This window comes from Pristis pectinata, chromosome 9, assembly GCF_009764475.1.
Source record: "Pristis pectinata isolate sPriPec2 chromosome 9, sPriPec2.1.pri, whole genome shotgun sequence".
NCBI classification, from domain to species: domain Eukaryota; kingdom Metazoa; phylum Chordata; class Chondrichthyes; order Rhinopristiformes; family Pristidae; genus Pristis; species Pristis pectinata.
The window spans coordinates 66,989,889-67,011,590 of record NC_067413.1 but is presented as its reverse complement, the minus strand read 5'-3'; the positions used below and the strand labels follow the sequence as shown (position 1 = coordinate 67,011,590).

Below are 21,702 nucleotides of genomic sequence, written 5' to 3'. Positions count from 1 at the left end.
ATCTGCCATTTGCTTCCCATTTTTGCTGTTTCCTGTCCTGTAAATTCCTCGACATCTGTGGGGCTCTGAAACAGGGAACTCTTGTTTTCTTTTAATGGGAACATACTAGTTCTGAACCCAGACTATCTCCTTGAATATCCTCCTCTCTTCTGACACTGATTTACCTTCGAATAATGTTATATTAACTGACCTTTTGTTTTAATTATTTTCCACAGATTCAGTCTCCCAGACCACTCCTGTAGGGGAGTCTTTGTTGATGTGGAGTGCACCTCTTTCTGCTCAATAATTTGTGGTGATTTCAAGAAGAAAACAGAAAATCTCCATTGCTGTATTTCAGCAGCTGGCATACCGTGTGCCGGCACATGATTTCCTTTGACCTTGCAGAATGGTAAAGTATACACCTTGCCAGAATGCGGCTTAGGCTAAAAACTGCAAGCAGGTTTACTAAATAATAAATGGATGTGAACTAAACTGATGACACATTGAAGATCCTGGCTTAACTAACCCTCTTTGTAGAAAGAGAAAACAACAGAGTTGTACCAATTACACTGAACTGCAAAGCAAACTCAACTTATCATATTGGCCTCAAAATGCCCTGGAGGACAGTCGCAATGGTTGCTCTAAGATCATGCTGACAAAGGCCTTCTGATATTGATGCTCACCAGAGTCAGCAGGTCCAGTACAAGCAACTGGCAAGAGCATGTTCTTTTTCTGATTCTTATCAACCCCACAGGTGAGGAAATAAGGGTAGCTTCACTGCCCAAAAAGTGCCCTTCTGCTTCAAGTGTTGAAGGTTTTAACAATAGCTGCTTGAGGCCCACATCTAATAAGCTTGACTCACTGTAAAGTAGGCAGGAAGGACCTGGAAAATAGGATCTTTTATGCGCTGGCTCCAAAAGTCCTCAAATATTCTACCAAATTTCCTCTGAAATTCTGGCAAAGGCCCAGCACAAACCAGCAGAGAACAGAGGAGCAAACTTGATGGATCAGGCACAATGGCAAAAATAACCCATCCTTGTTACAAGATTCCCATAACATTTCATCAGCTAGCAACAGAATTCAAATTTAATGTTCTCATAACAAAACAAGAAAAATAACACAACATGCAGGTTTAGCAGTTAAGAATTCAGACATGATTTTCCTAGCAGATACATATAAGAGGGCTGTGGGGTCATGGCAGGGTCAGGGAGAGATAGTGAAATGTGGGGACCCTCCCCCCCCCCCCCTCTTTGTGGTTCAAAGATCAGATTTTCAGTTTGCATGGGGCAGATGACAGCAGAAATGGACAGAGCCACCTGCTCTGTAGGAATTAAGTCCCTTTCCACAGACTTTGTAAACTGCATTTAAAATTGGATGTGGCTGTAGGACTTTTTCATTTACTTCCACTGGAATCCATGAGTGGTGTACCTTACATTCTTTAATACCAGGGAGTTAATACCATTAACCTGAAAGGAGGTTAGTCATAAAAATAGCAATGTTCTCTTGGGATCCTCTTTGTCCTAGGACCATTCTGCATTTATGGCTTTCAATTGCTCCCCCCAGTGACAGCTTCAAAGTTGTCTTTCTAAACTATTTTTTAATTAAAAGCTGAAAAGCATTGAAATTATATGCAAAAATTCCCAAAGTAAACTCCCTGTAGGCATTAGTCCTTACTCGGAGCACTTCTCAACCAAATTATCTCTGAAATGTGTTAACGCTTGTGGAGATCGAGCAAGTAATTTAAATAAAAGTTCCCCCGTGGCTCCTTTGGTTTCTCTCTGTAACTCTGGGAAAAGAGCAAGAAAGACCCAATGGAAAACAGTAACACACTGAGCAAAACAAAATCCAGTTGGCTGAGCAGGATCTTCAGATGGGTAGGAATTTCAAACCTTTTTGTATATGGAACAATGAGATGACAAAAATCCATTACCTTCCTTATCTTGAATTGCAGGAGACTGAAAAAGAACAAGAGGAGGTAGAACCTAAAAGAATGAAGTGTCTGCTTCTCTAGCATTCCACTGTTGGTCTCTCCCTTTCCCTTCACACCTCTCTAAAGTTTCAGTTCAGTTTTCTTATTTCCTCCTCATTTCTGATTCTCTCCATTGTGTGGTGGAAGATTCTTCTTTTTCTTATATCCGTGCAATCTTAATTTTGTTTTCTTTGTTTACATTTTATATCTATTTTCTTTATAACACGCACCCTTTTACTTCTTCATGTATCTCAAAGAAAAGATAATTATTTTCAATCCTAATTTACCCTTTCTCCCAATCGCAGTTCTTTTCTTGAGCTGGCAAAATCCCTGGTCTTAATATTCCCAGATTCCTGTTCATCCAGAAGTGCATCCTCCTCCTTTTCACTATCCTTTGTTCTGGCCCCTCTGCAAGGATTCACTTCTGTTCTGGCTTATCTTTCTCCTTTGATGGTAGCTCAGTTTCTGCTAGATCACCTCATATGAAAGCAACCTGCCCCTGCCACGGAAGGCGTAACACCTCTCCTTTCACCTCCCTCTTCACCATCATCCAGGGACATAAACAGCCCTTCCAGGTGAACCAAAGGTCCACCTGCACTTCTTCTAACCTGGTCCACTGTATTCGGTGCTCGCAATGTGGCCTCCTCTAAGTTGGTGAAACCGTGCATAGACTAGGGAAACAAAGGACTGTAGATGCTGGAATCTAGATGAAAAACACTATGATGCTGGAGGAACTCAGCAGGCCAGGCAGCCTCTGTGGAGAAAAGCAGGCGGTCAATGTTTCGGGCCAGGACCCTTCCTCAGGACTGAAGGTAGGAAAAGGGGAAGCCCAATATATAGGAGGGGAAATCAGAGCACTGATAGGTGGACAAAAGAGGGGAGGCGGGGTGGGCACAAGGTGGTGATAGGTGGATGCAGGTGAGAGATAGTGGTAAGAGATCTTACCTTTTACCCATCACCCGGTGGATCTGCTCTCCCCTCCCCCACAGTGGCCTATCACTATCTCTTACCTGCATCTACCTACCACCTCCCTGTGCCCACCCCGCCTCCCCTCTTTTGTCCACCTATCACTGCTCTGCTTTTCCCTCCTATATATTGGGCTTCCCCTTTTCCTATCTTTAGCCCTGAGGAAGGGTCCTGGCCCAAAACGTTGACCACCTGCTTTTCTCCACGGCTGCTGCCTGGCCTGCTGAATTCCTCCAGCTTCATAGTGTTTTTCATGCATAGACTAGGCAACCATTTTCCAGAGCACCTATGCTCTGTCCACAATTGCTATCTTGAGCTTCAAATGGCATGTCATTTTAATTCCACTTCCTATTTCCACACCGACATACCTGTCTTTGGCCTTCCCCATTGCTGCAGAGAGGCCTAACACAAATTAGAAGAACAATATCTCATATTCTGCTTGGGTACCTTTCAATCCTATGATATGAATATTGAATTTTCCAGTTTCAGGTAAGCCACACCCCTGGGATTCTCCTCCCACACACACTCACCTGTCCACCTAGATTTCTTCTCTCTTTGTTCATCCCTCCATTCCCCACCCACCCACCCACCCCCCCCCAACCTGGTTCCATGTACCCATCATCCCCTCCCCATCTGGTTCCACCTGTCATCTACTAGACTCCATCCCAGTCCCCTAGGTACTGCTATATACTGGCAATCTTTGCTCTTCCTCCTCAGTCCTGATACAGCATCTTGACCCGAAACATTGAAACATAGAACCATAGAACAGTACAGCACAATACAGGCCCTTTGGCTCACCATGTTGTGCTGGCCTTTAAACCACGCCTCAGACTATCTAACCTCTTCCTCCCACATATCCCTCTATTTTAAATTCCTCCATATGCTTATCTAACAATCTCTTGAATTTGACCAACGTAACTGCCTCCACCATTACCCCAGGCAGCGCACTCCATGTACCAACCACTCTCTGGGTGAAAAACCTCCCTCTGATCTCTCCCTGGAACTTCCCACCCATTACTTTAAAGCCATGCCCTCTTGTATTGAGCATTGGTGCCCTGGGAAAGAGGCGCTTATACCTTTTGCCACTGCAGATGCTGCCTGATCCTGGATTCTTCCAGCATTTTGTTATTGTTGTTAAAGCAACTAGTGTTGAGGTCTGGCTACCTCAGCCCTGGACAGTTTCTCTCTAAGAACATTCAACTCAACAGAGGACTTCTTCTATAAAAAAAATGAGCCAAATCATGTCACTGGGTTGAGAATGAAAAATGCTTTATGTCTCTCTATTGATCTTTTTTTTAATACTGAAACAATGACAACATTGATTTTCTTACCAGACTAACTACTTGGTTTCATTGGAAAGCACCTGTACAGACCACAATACAATAATAGTAGATTGGTCCTGGAATGGACATATAAAGAGAACTCCATTAATTGTATGGTCGTTCCTAAAGCATGAAAAGTAGCTGCAATGATGAGTCAGCAAGTTCATCCCTAAATGCCTGAACCATGAAAGAAAGGAATGTCCCAAAGTTGATATCCCTTTCATCCATCTAAGATAACTTATCTGGTCCAAATACAGACATACTGTATATGTGGGGTCCTTTCAAATATGGTGATCCCTGGCTGAGGCACACTTAGTCACATTGGAAGGTTTTGTCTGTAAGGTGGCATCAAAATAGTTGTTAGAGTCTGTGACCATAAAATGGAGGTAGAGAAGTTAAAGGAGAGATGGATTAGAAATGGACTATGTGAAGATGACTGAAGGATGGAAGTTGACAGCAAAAGTGATGAAATATTTTATTTTAATGCAAGAGTAGACAGTGGCACCAATATCGTCCTCAATGCACCATAAAATGAATAAACATCTCCAGGGTATATCCAAGAACACTGTGGGAGGCTAGAGAAGAAATTGCGGGAGCCCTGGCTGTGATTTTTACGCCATCATTAGCCAAGAGTGAGGTGCCGGTAGACAGGAGGATAGTAAATGTTGTGCCTTTATTTAAGAAGGGCAGCAAAGAAAAACCTGGGAACTATAGGCGAGTAAATCTAACATCTGTGGTAGGTAAGTAACTGGAGAGGATTCTGAGGATAAGATTTACATACATCTGGAAAGACAGGGGTTGACTAGGGTTAGTTGGCAGGGCTTTGTGAGTGGGTGATTATGTCTTACGAACGATTGAGTTTTTTGATGATGTGGCCAAGAAAGTTGATGAGGAGAGGGCAACAGACATGGTTTATGTGGACTTCAGTAAGGCCTGTGATAAGGTTCCACATGGTAGGTTGCTCTGGAAGGTTAGATCATAGGGAATCCTGGGAGAGCTACCTAACTGGATACACAATTGGTTTGATGGTACAAAGCAGAGGGTGATAGTGGAAGGTTGCTTCTCGGACTGGAGGCCCGTGACTGGCGATGTGCCTCAGGGGTCAGTGCTGGGCCCATTGTTGTTTGTCATCTATATCAACAATTTGGATAAAAATGTATAAGGCATGATTAGTAAGTTTGCAGATATCATGAAAATAGGTGGTCTGGTGGACAATGAAGAAGGTTATCAAAAATTACAGGGGGATCTTGACCAGCTGAATAAGTGGGCCCAGGAATGGCAAATTGAGTTTAATTCAGTTAAGTGCGAGGTGTTGCATTTTGGAAAGTCAAATCCAGGTAGGACTTTCGCAATGAACAGCAGGGCCCTGTGGAGTGTTGTAGAACAGAGGGACCTTGGAGTACAAGTACGTGGTTCACTGAAAGTGAAGTCACAGGTAGGTAGGGTGATGAAGAAGGCTTTTGGCACACTGGCCTTCATAAGTCAGGGCATTGAGTATAAAAGTTGGGAGGTCATGGTGCAGTGGTACAGGATGCTGGTGAGGCCACACTTGGAGTATTGTGTTCATTTTTCATCATCCTTCTACAGGAAAGATGTTATTAAACTGGAAAGAGTGCAGAAAATATTTACAAGGATGTTACCAGGACTTGAAGGACTGAGTTATAGGGAGAGGTTGGACAGGCTAGGACTTTATTCTTTGGAGTGTTGAAGACTGAGAGGTGATCTTATAGAAGGTTATAAAATCATGAGGGGCATAGTTAGTGCGAATGTGCTCAGTCTTTTTCCCAGGGTTGAGAATCAAGAACTAGAGGGCATAGGTTTAATGTGAGAGGTTTAAAGTAAGAAGATTTAAGAGGAACTTGAGGGGCAACTTTTTTACACAAAGGGTGGTATCTATGTGGAATCAGCTGCCAAAGGAAGTGGTTGAGGAAGGTACAATATGGAGGTACATGGAGGTCCTCTCCATGGACTCTGTCCATACCTCTCGCTGCCTTGGTGAAGCAGCCAGCATAATCAAAGACCCCACCCACCCGGATCATTCTCTCTTCTCTCCTCTCCCATCAGGCAGAAGATACAGGACCCTGAGGGAACATACCACCAGGCTCAAGGACAGTTTCTATCCCACCTTGATAAGACTATTCAACGGTTCCCTTATACAATGAGATGGACTCTTGACCTCACAATCTACCTTGTTTGACCTTGCACCTTATTGTCTACCTGCAATGCACTTCCCTGTAGCTGTAACACTTTACTCTGTATTCTGCTATTGTTTTTACCCTGTACTACCTCAATGCTCTCTGTACTACCTCAATACACTGTGTAATGAATTGATCTGTACAAATGGTATACAAGTTTTTTTTACTGTACCTCGGTACAAGTGACAATAATAAACCAATACCAATACCAATAACAACACTTAAAAGCCAGTTGCACAGGTACATAGACAGAAAGGTTCAGAAGGTTATGGGCCAAATGCTGGCAGATGGGATGAGCTTGGATGGGGCATTTTGTTCGGCATGGAGCAGTTGGGCTGAAGGGTCTGTTTCCGTGCTGTATAACTCTATCACTCTATCTGGTGTTGAGTAAAGGAGAGTGTTGGTTGTCATAATGGCTTTTAATCTGTTGACTGGAGAAAGGAACTTGGTCATGGTTCCCAGTCTCTAATAACCACTAAGAGCAGAATTTAGTTGGCATCAGGAGCACTGGAATTAGAAACAGGTCCAGGGCATACAGCACCTCCAGCCAATTCCACAATTTAACTGGATCTGTAACTCCATCTCCATACCATCTCCTCACAACCATTCACACTCTTGCCTGACAAAATTCATTTAATCTCAGTTCTGAAATGCTTAAATGACCTAGCATTAACAGCATTTTGGAGGAAGCAGTAGGAGATGTCTCAGCCTCTCATGTGAAGAAAGGTTTTATGAAATCACTCCTAGGTGGCCAAGCTGCAATTTTAAGGTTAACCCTTGTTCTTGATTCTCCCACAAAAGGAAATAGTTTTTCTCTACCTAGTCCATTAAATCCTTTAATCACCTTAAGCACCTCAATTAGATCAGCCCTTAATCCTCTACATTCAAGAGAATACAAGCCTACTCAAGGCAACCTGTCCTCATAATTTAACTCATTTAGCACTAGTATCATTCTACTGAATCTATGTCATGTGCACACCAAGATTTATATTTCCTTCTTAAGGAATGGTGCCCAGAGCTGAATGCAATATTCAAGGTGTGGTCTAACCAGAGCTCCAGACAACTGTAACATAATTTTATATTTTTGAGATGAATTACTGCAGTCCATTAGGTTTTGAATGAATTAAGACAAATCTTCACTCTCTTTTAATGATTTCTGTATTTGACTTTTAAAATTTCTATGCTCATTCACGGTTCCCAACTTCTCTACCTTTAGAAAATACTATACCTACAGTACACTCCAAGTTCCACAAATTTACCCTCTCACTATAGGTAGAGAAAGGGGTGAAGTCTGCAGAGTGAATATAGGGAGCTAAGGAAGAAGTTAAAAAGCAGGACCTTGAGGGTAGTAACCTCTGGATTATTTCCAGTGCCATGTGTTAGTGAGGGTAAGAATAGGAGGAGATGGCAAATGAATGCATAGCTGAAGAGTTGGTGCAGGGAGAAATGATTCAGATTTTTGGACCATTGGGATCTCTTCTGGGGCAGAGGTGACCTGTACAAGAGGGACAAGTTGCACCTGAACTGGAGGGAGACCAATATCCATGAAATCCAGGGAGAGTTGCCTAATTGGATACCCAATTAGCTTGATGGTAGAAAGCAGAGGGTGATGGTGGAAGGTTGTTTCTCAGTCTGGAGGCCCATGACTAATGGTGTGCCTCAGGGGTCAGTGCTGGGCCCATTGTTGCTTGTCATCTATATCAATAATTTGGATAAGAATGTATAAGGCATGGTTAGTAAGCCTGCAGATAACACAAAAATAAGTGGTAGAGTGGACAATGAAGAAGGTTATCAAAAATTAAAGGGGGATCTTGATCAGCTGAGTAAGTGGGCCCAGGAATGACAAATGGAATTTAATTCAGATAAGTGCAAGGTGTTGCATTTTGGAAAGTCAAATCCAGGTAGGACTTTCACAATGAACAGCAGGGCCCTGGGGAGTGTTGTAGAACAGAGGGACCTTGGAGTACAAATACATGGTTTACTGAAAGTGGAGTCACAGGTAGACAGGATGGTGAAGAAGGCTTTTGCCACACTGGCTTCATGTCAGGGCATTGAGTATAAAAGTTGGGAGGTCATGGTGCAGTCGTACAGGATGCTGGTGAGGCCGCACTTGGAGAATTGTGTTCAGTTTTGGTCACCCTTTATAGGAAAGATGTTATTAAACTGGAAAGAGTGCAGAAAAGATTTACAGGGATGTTACCAGGACTTGAAGGACTGTGTTATAGGGAGAGTTTAGACAGGCTAGGACTTAATCCTTTGGAGTGTAGGAGACAAGGTGATCTTATAGGGGGTATAAAATCATGAGTGGCATAGATTGGGTGAATGCACTCAGTCTTTTTCCCAGGGTTTGGGGAATCAAGAACTAGAGGGCATAGGTTTAAAGTGAGAGGGGAAAGATTTAATAAGAACTTAAGAGGCAACTTTTTTACATAAAGGGTGGTGTGTTTGTCGAATAAGCTGCCAGAGGAAGTGGTTGAGGCAGGTACAATAACAACTTTTAAAATAAGTTGGACAGGTATATTTATTGGAAAGATTTAGAAGGCTATGGGTCAAACACTGGCAAATGGGACGAGCTTGGATGGGCCATTTTTTTCGGCATGGACCAGTTGGGCCAATGGGCCTGTTTCTGTGCTGTATAACTGTGTGAAATCGGTGTTCCTTTGCAACACTCTGCCCCATCTACACTATTTGCTGTGACAAGCCACTGAGAGTAAACTTAGATACATAGTTTTCTATTCCTTCATTAGAGTCATTTATAAATATGGTGAAATGCCAAGGCTACTGGGAGACACCATACATCATGTTCCATCACTTTGAATTGATACCTAATTCTCCTTCTACCTCCTAGCTAACTTCCTTACCAAGCTAATAGGTTGTCTCCAATTCCATACCTTCTCTTTTATGCTACAAGCTCATATGTTGAAGCTTGCCAGATATCTTCTGGATGTCCATGTAAATAATCCCCATTATGCTTCCTTCTCTTCCTTGAATGTTAATTCTTCAAAGATTTGGTTTATTAGACATGTTATCCCTTATAAGTCCACGCTGGCTCTCTCTAGTTAAAATACCGATCCAAATGCTCAATCATTTGTCATTTTGACAGATTGTACCAAATACTGATGTTAGACAAATGGCCTATGATATCCTAGATTATTTCCTCTTCTCTGAAAGATTACCGATCTGAGTACCCAGTGCCCTCCCACCTGCCCATGGTTGAATTGATTTTTTATACTCTCACAGTTCAATTTGATTAATGATTAGTTTGTCAAGGTGCTGAGTGGTTTTTGAATTCTACTTAAAATCTCATTCCCATTTTGATTATTGCTTTATCTCCAGAGCTTGTATCAGGCAGAATCTTGCCTTAGTAAAATTAACCCTTAAGACACAAGTACAAACTGGTCTTTGATTATTTTAGCTGGTAATCTCTGTACTATTCTGCGCTGTGCTGCTCTGCTCTGCTCTGCTTCTGAGCTCAAGCTAATTTAGATGTTTAAAACAGCTCTGTGCGATTCCTTTAAATAATTCATTAATATTCCTAGTCTCAAGATATTTACCAAACACTTTCAATGACTAAAACTGCTGCCCAGAATAAGTTTAAAGTGTCATATCTGATCCCATATATGGTAACTCCTATCATTTGAGCATTCTGTTAAAGGCTGGGGCATTTTATTTTAATTGACAATTTGGAAGCACTGCCAATAGTGTCACTGCACAATATGTCCATCAACTGTAATTCAAATTCTAACATTTTTACATTCTACACTAATACTCATAAAAGTCAAACAATTAAGGAACTGAAAGATTAGAAAGTACATTCCTCCTGAAGGAGCCTTTAAGTTCACTTAAATAGTCACACCTGCATTTTTGCAGCATCTTATAGCATAGAATGATCTCAGAGGTCTCCAACAAAATGTCTATTTCTTGAAGCATAGTGATTGTAACACTTGGTAACAATTCACAACTAACAGTGAGGTTGTTTTGTTTTTGGGCCCTGGGGAGATAATGGGAAAACAATCACACTGCAACTACTACACTCCATTAGCACGAACAGATTAGGTTGCTAAACTTCCTAGCAGGTGTCACCTCCTGTCTCCTTGATCAGGCTTTATAAATTTTAAACATAGCAGATCACTGGCAATGATTAACAAACTCTGAAAATCCACATAAATCCCTCTAACCCCTAACTTGTTACTATTACATATGGGGACCTGTCCCAAGCCTTTGCAGTCCCAGCAGGACCACTAACAGCTTTCCGTCAACCTTAGGTAACATTTCAAATCTGTTAAAACCTTTACATTGCTTGTGTTGTTTCGTCCAGCCTTATTTCAGGAACTACTGTTCAGTCAAATATTTCTTTAAAGAATTCAATGAATTGAAACAAATCTCTTTATATTACAATGAAAGGAACCCCAGGAGAAATATCTTCATCTGAATTAAGCATTAGCTTGGCCTACTGTTAGTACTTTGCCCTTTATGTTAGGAAGTTGCGGATTCAGAACCCCACTCCAATAAGGACAGTTGGGGCTGACAGTTCAGTGTAGTACTGAAGGAGTCCTGCATTATCAGAAGTGCCATCTTTTAGATGAGAAGTTAACCTGATACTACACACTCTCCATTTGTGTGTGCAAAAGATTCCATGACAGTAATTTTGAAAAAGAGGAAGGAGTTCTCCAAGCAAAGGCCAATATTCATCCTACAACTAACTGTACCAAAAGAAGTAAAATTGGTCATTAGTTCTCTTCTTTTTTCATGGTTCTTTCTTTTAACAATTGGTTGGCATACTTATCCAGAGAATAATAATGGCATGATTGTGGTGGATCCATTAAGGTGCAACAAGGCCTAAGCAACAAACAAGCATCAGGGGGTTGTATCGTTGAAGTCCCACCACCAGGGCACCCTAATAGCTCTTAAAAGGAGGCAAAGCAGGAGCAGGGTTTTCTCTTGACAGAGCCTCTTAAGGTATTGTAAAAGTTTAAAACGTCTCACATACTTAGAGACATTTAAAAACTATCAAGGTTTCTTCAAAAGAAATTTTAAAATATAAAAAACTAAAATAAAGCTCATTAAAACCATGAATTAATTAAAATATTGAAATGAATAAAAGATAATATCTGAACTTGCTTTACTCACCTTTTCCCAAACTCTCTACAGGGGCAGGAATCACCGTCTAAGTCAATTGGATTGCTGATGCTATGTCAGGTCTAGCTGATGTAGGATAGGAGTGGGTGCAGATTCACTGGCATAATGCGGGGGAATCCCAGCTCCACCACTGAAGCTCAGCAACAGACTGGAGTGACAGATGTACCAGCAGCTGTCACTCAATATATCCCACATTTAGCGTAGGTGTGTGCAAGTCTAGGACCTACTCACCTGGGAACAGCTGAACATCCAGAGTTTTGAGGGCAGCCTGATTTGGCCCAGTGCCTGCATGTCAAAAATACTTAAGTGCTTATTAGTCATTTAGAACAGTATGAGATGTGAAAAGTGCTCTATAATTGCAAGTCTTCTTCTATTACAGCCTGATTGGTTAAAGTAAAACAAAAATTATGATCAGCTGACATTGAAAAGTGTTGCTTGCACCATGTATTCTTATATTTGATTCCATTCTTAACAATATTCTTTTTGTCATTAAATAATAACTAGCTCCTGTATGTTTCAGAAGTGTTGACCTTTCTTGGTCCTATGCTTATCCATGGTTTTGATTAATCGAGTCATTGTGGCTTGTATTGTTATTGTTACAACATCCACATATTCAATACATGAAGTGCAATTTGAAGAATACTTGCATAAGTGAACTGGCCTGGCACCTTTGTTTGACACTGTTATGAATGTTCATAAATTGAAGTAATCTCTATAATTAGAAATATGCCCCCAGTCCTATATTGTATATTGTCATTTCAAGCACCAGCTTTGTTCTTACACCCATAAATTATCTTCTATTTATTTTCAGGTTGATGAGCAAAGCGACTTGTATTTTACATGGTGCACAGTAATTTGTACACAGTTATGTTAAAGTGGCATCCAGAGCAATTATGTTGTCAAACAATCTCTGCATGTCAACATCTAAATATTGCAAAAGCAGTAAAATAGATTAATACAGAAAAGAAACATGGTGCTCTCAGGTTCACATACACACAACACATTTTCCTGTTTGGATTAAGAAGATGTTTGCTGTCAAGTCTGAAAACAGATAGTACTCTCTAGGCTATTCAACACTATTGTTTATAGTTGTTCTATATTGCTCTATAAAATTGTCATTTATGCAGAAAACCAGTGCATTTTTTTTATTTCTTGTTATCTTTAGGGCACAATTTGTAGAAAAGGGTAAAAATGCTAAAAGTTTACCTCTACTGCATATTGCAATAAAGGGAGTCATCAATTCTGCTCATTTTTAATACTTAAGTTCATTACAATATTTTTAATATTTTTCCTCATCAATTATCCATCATCCTTTCTGAAATACAACTTCATAGATATGAGATACCTTGCAGTTCTTCACCCAAGGTAACATTATTCGTAAGTGTGCCTTAATGATAGGTGTGGGCTGGCCATTTGATATCTATTGCATTCTTCAACCATTCCTCTGTGCAAGCACATTTTCAGTAGCAACAGGTAGACAGCTGGAATTGAATCTTGAGCTTTGAAACACCAAGGCCAATTGATGTCGTTGGTGACATAAATGTGAATTAACTAACCAACACTGTTGATTAAACATGAAACTGTCCTACACTGAGTCATCACATAAATTCACAGAGGCACCAGGGAGAGCGGCACAGATCATTTCTCTCTGAAATTTAGGCTGACCTAGTGCAGACAGTCAAACTTTTATTCGAGTCTTTATCAGAGCTAGTATGGTCAAGCACCTTGAACCTGTTTTGCCTTGCAGTTAGGTGACAACTGATCTACACCTTATCATATTTGCCTGCATTTGACATGTTTACTAAGAACGAACTATTAGTTTCAATCTTGAAAAATTTCAAGTGACTTAATGTCCAGTCTTTTGGGGAGATTCTGGCTTTCTGCATGGAAAATCACACCTCACAAATCTGCTTGAGTTTTTTGAAGAGGTGACCAAGACAATAGACAAGGGCAGAGTGGTGGATGTCATTCACATGGACTTTAGCAAGATCTTTGATTATGTACCACATCATAAGTTGGTTCAGAAAGTTAGATCACATGGGATCCAGGGTGAACTAGCCAATTGGATACAAAATTGGCTTGGTGTTAGGAGGCAAAGGGTGGTAGTGGAGGGTTGTTTTTTTTAAATTGGAGGCCTGTGACCAGTGTTATGCCACAGGGATCGGTGTTGGGTCTCCTGTTATTTGTCATACTTGTTAATGATTTAGATGAGAATGTAGGGGCATGATTAGTAAGTTTGGCGATAACACCAAAATGGCGGCACAGTGGACAATGGAGAAGATTGTCTGAGGTTACAATAGGATTTAGATCCAAGTGGGCAGATGAAATTTAACTCAGACAAGCACAACGTGATGCATTTTGGGAAGTTTAACTAGGGCAGGACATACAAAGTAAATGGCATAGAAAGGATGGCATTAAGCTGAACAGCTTGCAAAAAGGACTCACAAGGATATTGCTGGGACTGGATGCCTTGAGATTTAAGGAGAGACTGGATAGGCTGTGGGTGTTTTGCCTGGAATGAAGGGGGCCTTGTAGAGCTTTATAAAATCATGGGGGCCATAGATAGGGTAGACAGTCATGGGCTTTTCTCCCGGGTTGGGGAGTCTAAAATCAGAATCAGAATCAGGCTTATTATCACTGACATATGTGGTGAAATGCGTTGTTTTGGGGCAGCAGTACAGTGCAAGACATGAAGACATAAAAATTACCATAAGTTATGAAAATAAATAAGAAATACAAAAGAGAAATAACGAAGTAATATTCCAGAGGGAATAAAACTGGAGGCACTAAGCCTAAGGTGAGAAGGGAAAGATTTAAATGGGAGCTGGGGGACAGGTTTTCACATAGAGGGTGGTGTTTACATGGAACAAGAAGCAAGAGGAGGTGATAGAGACGGGTACAATTACAATATTTAAAAGACACTTGGACAGGTACGAAGATGGGAAAAGTTGCCCGCAAATTGGAATGGCTCAGGAAGGCACCTTAGTTGGCATGAACGAGTTGGGCTGAAGGGCCTATTTCTAATTATCTAATCATCACTTTGATGTTTGTCCGACTTTACTATGGGAAAATTGATTGATGTAATCCTTTATGTGCAACGGCAAGAATATTTCAAACGTATTTTGTTGGACGTGATATGCCTTGCTTTAGATGTGAACCATGCGTAAATGCATTCTTTTAATTGCTGGATTGCAGCATTTGGTGTCTACCAACCAGGGTCAAGATATCGTTCGAAGGTTTCACTTCACATGCCTGCGAGGAGCAATTAGCTTGCCATGTTATGGATTCAAATTACTGTCCATATCCTAGAAGCAAAAGCTGATTTTGATGCAGAGCTCAAAGTCCGCTCTTTGGAAACAAAATAATCGATACTGAGAGCTGAGGTGACATCGTGACGTCAATTGATACATTCAACTACAAACTGCTACCTTTTGTTAATATGTATTTGCGGAAATTTTATCAAGAAAACGCGTCATCTTTGGAAGTTAAAGAATAAACCGCCTTCGATGAAATCTCTCCATTCATCCTGTGCCGGGTTTGCTTCTGATGAAGCTTCCTCTGATGAAATAGTTGGCCTGAAATTGCAGGCATCTTACTGAACCTTTCGCAACTGATCTGCTTTGGAAAATGTTCAGTGTGTGTCTCAGTTGTCGAATCAGTGACCCTGGAAAGATTGATGAACGACCTTTACTGAATCAGGTTTTCAGAGCCTGGAAAATACTGTTGATAAGAGCTTTCCAATTTTCGTGCACCCGCGTTATTTTTTTGTGAAGTACCTAAAGGCAGCTTCGTGAAGCTTGTTTCCCATTAAGACAACAATCCTGTCACCTATCATTTGCTCCCATTGTATGAGACCGCCAACCTTTCACACCACAGAGAAGGGAAAGAGGTTGGAAACACCAATAAATATAGCCACTGATGTTTGAGTGCTTGATTGAATCCAAGTACGTTAATGGCCTGCACAATGTAAAAACAACTGCGTGAACAAGGCCATGATGCTTAAATATATTCATATTAATCTGTGCGTACAGTAGATACGCAAATGCACTTACTTTGTAATTGTGCGACGAGCTGAAGGTATATGTGCCATATGTATGCTCACAATCCAAAAGTGAACTTTCTCTCTTTGTAAGTACCCGTGCAATGTGTTTAAAATGCTTATATGTCACGAAAACATATAAGTACACTACAAATATGCACTGAACGCCCAAGTAGATAAAAACGCTTAGAACACACGCGCACGCATTTTCTATATAATTACCTATTTAGTATACATAATTATACATATACAAACATACATGTAATTTTAAACGCAAATGCCTGGCCATTGTCATATCGGTAAACATATGCACCATATATACACAATTGCCTATTAAGAATATAATTCAAATGCAAGTGTTTATCCTTTTTTCAATGCCCCCTCTAAACCATGGTTCTCTCTGGTTTCCACTGTCTTACCGATTTAATACTGCCCCTTGTTTCTGTCTCAGACTGCGGGAGATCACACTCTGGGTTTACATTCCCATTACGTTTATCTTTTCACTTGCCCTCACTCTCTCGCTCTTTCTTGTTCAACGCCTCAGCTCTTTCCCCGTTCTTCCCCTTAACCCTTTCTGTATCACTCCACCTCTCCACTTACCTCTCCGGTGCAATTTAGAACCCCCTCCTGGCCGGAACCTTCCGTCATCCTTTGATCTCTCCCTCTGCTCTCAAGTATTACCCGGGCGCTCTCATTCTGTTTCACCTCCACTCGTCTCCTCCCGCTTTCCCCCCCTACTCCCCAACCCATATCTAACGTTTATCCTGTTCATTCACAACTCGATTTAAATGCAAACTCTACAGCCCTGTGCCATGTGCTGGTGACTCCCCATGTCTGCCCCTCTCCCCACCACACTCTAACTTCCAGTGCCATCGTCAGTTTAGCCCCTCTCCGGATCTTCCGCCGTCCCTCTCTTCGGGACCCTGGTTTCCCTGTTTCTCTCTGTCACTGCATCCGCCACTTACTCTGTATTTCCCTCCCATTCGCCTGCCTATTTGTAGCCGCTGCTATATTTCTTTAACGTCTTTAACTCCTACTCCACATTTGCCTCCTCTCCTCTCTCTCTTTGCTGCTTCACACACCTTCCACCCCCACCCCCTTGTACATTTGCTGAGAGCAGTTGACGTCATCACCCCCCCCCCCCACACACACACACACACAATCCCAGCGTTTCTCTGTCAGCCTGTGTACGCGATTTAATCCATTCTATAACCGGCACCGATACCAGCAGCAAGACAGATGCCAGCAGTAAGACTCGCACGGACCGCTCGGCTGCCTGCGCTCGCTCGCTGTTGTCAGCCCGCTTGCCCACTGGAGACGAGGCTCGGCTCCAACAGAAAACTCCTTGATCCCGGGCACTTTTATCACCGTCCTGACCTCGTGGGATGCCTGCCCCTTTTGTGCTTTGTTTCATTTGCTCCTGATGGGAATCCAGCTTCTCTCATGATCCGCAGTCAGGCGGAGGCGAGAACCGAGAAGTGAAGCTCCCCATCCCACACTCTACTCTCCGGGTTCGAGCTATCTGGGCTCCAGACTGAAGGATGCGATAGTTAAATGCAAGGAAAGCAGCTATCGTGAGTATGCTCGTGAGGCGTACAAGCTTTGACTACTGGCTAATCTCTGTTGCAAAGTATTCTTGGCTAAATATGGAAGATGAAAGGACGCTCCAGGTAATATTATAGCGCAGTGTTACTAAGAAGGAAATCATGGAATTATCGGAGGTTAGGTGTTCCAGCGCCAGCGATGAACTCTATACCATTAACAAGACTCCAGGAACTAGACCTAAAAGACTACTTTGGCAAAATGCTGTTCGGCACATCACCGAGCAGAGGTTCATGAACGAGCAAACCAGCGCCAAAACCATCTCATCCTCGGAAGACTCATGGAGCCCCAACAGAAGGAAGCAATCTGCTGGCAAGACCTCTATAAGTGGGCATAACAACGGGAGCACCAAGGTGTTCCCTGAGCGCACCAGCAACGATCTGGGATTCCTGCACCTTGACTGCGCTCCCAGTAATTCCGACTTCTTTCTCAACTGGGGCTACACCTACCGAGGGGTGATCTTTCCAACTCTGAAGAACTCCTTCAAGTCCCGGGATTTGGAGCGACTCTACCAGCGCTATTTCCTGGGTCAGAGGCGCAAGTCGGTGGTGGTGATGAACATCCTGGACGTGCTGACTAAACTGACCGTTCTGATCCTGCACCTGACCTTGGCTTCCACCCCCATGGACCTAGTCAAAGGCATCTTGCTGGGACTTTTCACCGGCATCGAAGTGGTCATCTGTGCCTTAGTGGTGGTGAAGAAGGACACGACTTCGCACAGTTACCTGCAGTACAGCGGCTTGGTGACTTGGGTTGTCATGGCCACTCAGATTCTGGCCACTGGCCTCGGCCACGGACTCTTGGGAGATGGCATCGGTTACGTGCTTTTTACGCTTTTTGCCACTTACAGCATGCTTCCTCTGCCCTTGATCTGGGCGATCTTGGCCGGCTTCCTGACCTCCGCCCTTCACGTTGTGGTACAGTTACTCATTCCCCGAGCTGCAACCCCAACCACCAACCAGGTAGACACGTAGATCTTTACCGGGCAGCATGTGAACCAACTCATACAATGCGGCACCACACTTCGGACAGACCAATCCAGCAGGAGGATTTGTAATTTCGATGTAGAATAAACATAGTCAAACATATTTTGTTTAGTCTCGTTTACCCCGTCAATCCACGCTCCCCCTTTTGACGTGGTTTTGTTTATTCGTATTTGTAAAGTGAGGTGTTTACGTAGCTGTACCTGAAATTAACTGGAACTGCCTTTAGATCCATAATCTCTCATCTTTCCACACATATCGTCAGCGGTCTTTGTCTTCATCTTTGCTTCACCCGGTTCTGATATCTGACTAATGTAACTGACGGTGATAAATGATGGTGTGGTGGTGTGGTAGTGTGTAATGGTAGCTGGACGTTGTGGGGATTATGTCTCCTCGGGTCACCGTGTAGCATTTCATTCAGGTCTGACGGGTTAAAGATGTACCTGCAAATTCCGAGCACCAGCCGTTGGCAACCTGCCATTCCGATGGCAGTGCCTCGTACACAAGTTCATAAGCAATTTACATGGAGTTTTGTTTTAATTTAATTGCTGATTTTGCGCAGTGTGGACATTGCACTGCGGTAGCGCAGTCCGTCTCACTTTTCGACTGGAAGTTGGCGAGGTGGTGGGCTCAGGTATCCCAAAGTTGCTCAGTCGATAAGCAAGGCTGTATTGCTGATAAAAGTCCTTGCAGTCAAAAGGAAAACGTTTTTTTTTACTTCCCGCACCGTCACCATTTTAATGAGGATGGAATAAGGGTCTCATGAAAGCCAATTCCCAGCCTCTTACCCCAGGGTTTTTCTTTCACCGCCGCACAGTCGAAGCCCAACCTTCAAACGGAGGCTGTTGGTCAGACCGCTGGGACTAAGCTCCCTCTAGCGACGGGGCTCACATTTCAAGACTCCTAGTTTTCCCAACGCATGTCCCGAAAACCGTCCAAGGGGCGTCTGTAAAGAATGTTCTTATCGCTGGGGATGGAATTTAATTGTGATCCTCAAAACAATCGAAGTTTACTGCTTTCCAACCAGTCAGATTGGTTATAACCCAATAAATCTAAATCGTGTCACTAAATTGTTCCGACGCATGAACTCTGCAAGGAAGTCCAAGATTTTAAGGGTCTTTGGTATTTGCTTTACTCTGCAGTAATTCCTCTGGAGTTGAGTGGTCGGGCGTTTTGGAGAGGAGCCACTTGCAATTAATGCTCGGCAGGTCTGACCATACATCATTCCAGCACAGTAAATCCATAAACAGTGACCACTTGCTATTGTACCTTGAAGTCATTTTAAGTCTGTCAACTACTTGACATGTTGCTACAGATCACCCTAACGTATAATAGGAATGGAACAAAACATCAAATACGTTACTATATCAGTATTTTTGCATTAAACTGTTATATTTAGATAATTGCAACGTAATTGAAAATGAATTTGAATTATGTGATAAATTAGTGGAGGTATTTTCGAATAAGGCACGTTAAGAAGATGTATGTTGAGCATCTGATTATTCTGAGGAGGCGTCTTGGCGTTAAGACATTGCCCTGCCGTTTCTCTTTAAAAATATTGACCAACATATATTTCCGGCAAGTTTAAGTGGCTGTAATAGAAATGCGAATCGATAGTTTCTTCTCTAAAGATAACAATAGTATTGATCAGACTGGTCATTTTGAGGTGGTATTATCTTGCATAAACTAGACGGCGCCGAAGAATAATGAAATAATTCTGGAGGGAAAATGAAGTGTTGGTCTTTACCGTTTCAGGTGATAGCCCAGTCGGTATTATTCATGTGCATGAACACGGCTGGGATATTTATCAGTTACCTGGCTGACCGAGCGCAGCGCCAGGCGTTCCTGGAAACCAGGAGATGTATAGAAGCCAGACTTCGACTGGAAACCGAGAATCAGAGGCAGGTAAGGACAGATTTTGAGACACAGGTGGAACTGGGTTGAGAACCGTAACGAAATCCATTACTAATAGTATTTTTAAAAAATTAAGTTGTAAGTGAAAGCATATATAAAAAGTTTCTTGCCACATAAAATTTATACTTTAAGCACTACCGTATCAGTAACTACTGCTTTAACTTTGAACTTTCTTGGACAGCAGGAGGGCACATTAATATTGTCCCAAATAACTAGTCTTCACATGGAATGAAAGGAGCAAACAGTGCTGCAAATTCAAACTGAAGTATATTGGCATAGCGGCCAAAACTGAGGTGTGACTATTAAATGGCAGGACTGTGAGTTAAAACACCAGATTTTAAATTGTACAGGAAAGCTAGGGAAATGGGAGAGGAGTACAAATCTTGGTGTAGTTAAGGATAAAATTACATCAGTGACTAAAAAGAGAATAGAACATGAGGTAAGCAGGGGATGGAGAATTTATGCTAGAATTAAGAAAATGAAGCAGCACTTAAAGTTGTGATGAGAGTTGTGTTTAAGCCTCTTAATCTTAACTATGGATGCTTGTATGTGAGACTAAAGAGGCCAGGAACAGATGCAGCAAAGACAATGAATGCATTTTCAGCAGGAGATTTAACACAGATTGGGAAATGAAAACCCAGCTCATGTCCGAAAGGTGTTAAGTTTCCTGAGTGTGTTCAGAGTATTCCTATGTGTCCTAAAGACAAAAAGCAGCAGACCATTATGTATTTAGTAATAGGTAATAAGGCAGATTTAGTGAATAGCGTATTGTTGCATGAACGTTAATTTTGATATTCAAAAGGGATGAGTGCAAAACAATTACTAAAACTTTAGATTGCGAAGAAGTTGACTATCATGCAATGTGGCACTGATAACCTGGGTGAATCAATGGGTAAAACAAAAGGAAATAAGTGGACAGCCTTTAGAAATTAATGTGATATCGAACAAGGGAAGAGAGTTCTGCCTCTCAAAAATAACCATGCAAGTAAATTTGAAAGAGACAAAATAAAATTGCAAAAGCATTCAAACAGGAGAAAGCTGGCAATGGTCTTAGGGAGAGGAGAAATACAAAGACAGCAAAAGGTGAAAGAACAGACAGTAAGAGCTATAAAACTAGAATATGAAAATAACTTGTAAGATATGACAATATCAATGCAAAAACCTATAAAAATTGTGTCTAGGAAAAGAGGCTGATTGGAGACATGTGAGCCCTTCAAAACTGATAGGTGTGAGTTTATAAATGAAGGCAAGGAAATGACAGCGGTCAAATAAGTACTTTGTGTCAGTATTTAGTGCAGAGAAACAAAACAGCATGCCAAATATTCTAAGAAAATTAAAATTGAATTAGGGATGGGGAACTCGGAAGCAGTGTAAATGGGAACATTATAAGCAAAGTCAAATTAATGAAGAAAGTAATGACACTAAATAATGACAAATAGCCATTACCAAATGTTTCCCATTTCAGAGTTTTAAAGGAAGTAGATGAAGAGATTTTAGTTGAACTAACTACTATATCACAAAATCCTCTTGATTCAGGAATCATTCCTTTAGAATGGAAAGTGATGCCTTCCCTTGCTTTTTGAAGAAGCTGAGA

The 21,702-nt window shown here is 41.8% G+C and overlaps 1 protein-coding gene across 2 annotated transcripts in view; it reads left to right on the top strand.

The window, feature by feature from the left end:
* The first annotated feature begins 16,792 nt into the window (after positions 1 to 16,792).
* Positions 16,793 to 21,702, top strand: part of adcy8 (adenylate cyclase 8 (brain)) — a 97,580-nt gene continuing 92,670 nt past the window's right edge. For both annotated transcript variants that reach the window (XM_052023382.1, XM_052023381.1), the window contains exons 1-2: positions 16,793 to 18,173; positions 19,950 to 20,099. In XM_052023382.1, coding sequence (XP_051879342.1) covers positions 17,316 to 18,173; positions 19,950 to 20,099 — 1,008 coding nt within the window. In that variant the 5' untranslated portion in view covers positions 16,793 to 17,315. The remainder of the gene's footprint in view (positions 18,174 to 19,949; positions 20,100 to 21,702) is intronic.